General features: G+C 69.1%; 1 protein-coding gene across 1 annotated transcript in view; it reads left to right on the top strand.

The window, feature by feature from the left end:
* Positions 1-128, top strand: part of SEMA4A (sema domain, immunoglobulin domain (Ig), transmembrane domain (TM) and short cytoplasmic domain, (semaphorin) 4A) — a gene marked incomplete at both ends in the record, with an annotated part of 2,353 nt that extends 2,225 nt beyond the window's left edge. Inside the window, one exon of the mRNA XM_010185221.1 lies at positions 8-128. Within this exon, the coding sequence (XP_010183523.1) occupies positions 8-128 (121 nt within the window). The remainder of the gene's footprint in view (positions 1-7) is intronic.
* Between the last annotated feature and the right edge of the window lie 79 nt (positions 129-207).

Here is a 207-nt window from a genome sequence, read left to right as displayed (position 1 = left end):
CGGGAAGGTGTCCCCGCCGCTGGGGCGGCCGCTGCTGGTGAAGACGGACGTCACCTACACGCGCATCGCGGTGGACGAGACCCGCGGCGTCTCGGGGGCCACCTACCGCGTCATGTTCCTGGCCACGGGTGAGCTTACACACGGGGCTCTTGGCCACCCCTCAAACCCTTCCCTTGGCCCCCCAAAAACACCGGTGACATCCCCCCC

This window comes from Mesitornis unicolor, unplaced genomic scaffold, assembly GCF_000695765.1.
Source record: "Mesitornis unicolor isolate BGI_N332 unplaced genomic scaffold, ASM69576v1 scaffold32665, whole genome shotgun sequence".
NCBI lineage: Eukaryota > Metazoa > Chordata > Aves > Mesitornithiformes > Mesitornithidae > Mesitornis > Mesitornis unicolor.
This window is presented reverse-complemented; position numbering and strand designations above follow the sequence as displayed.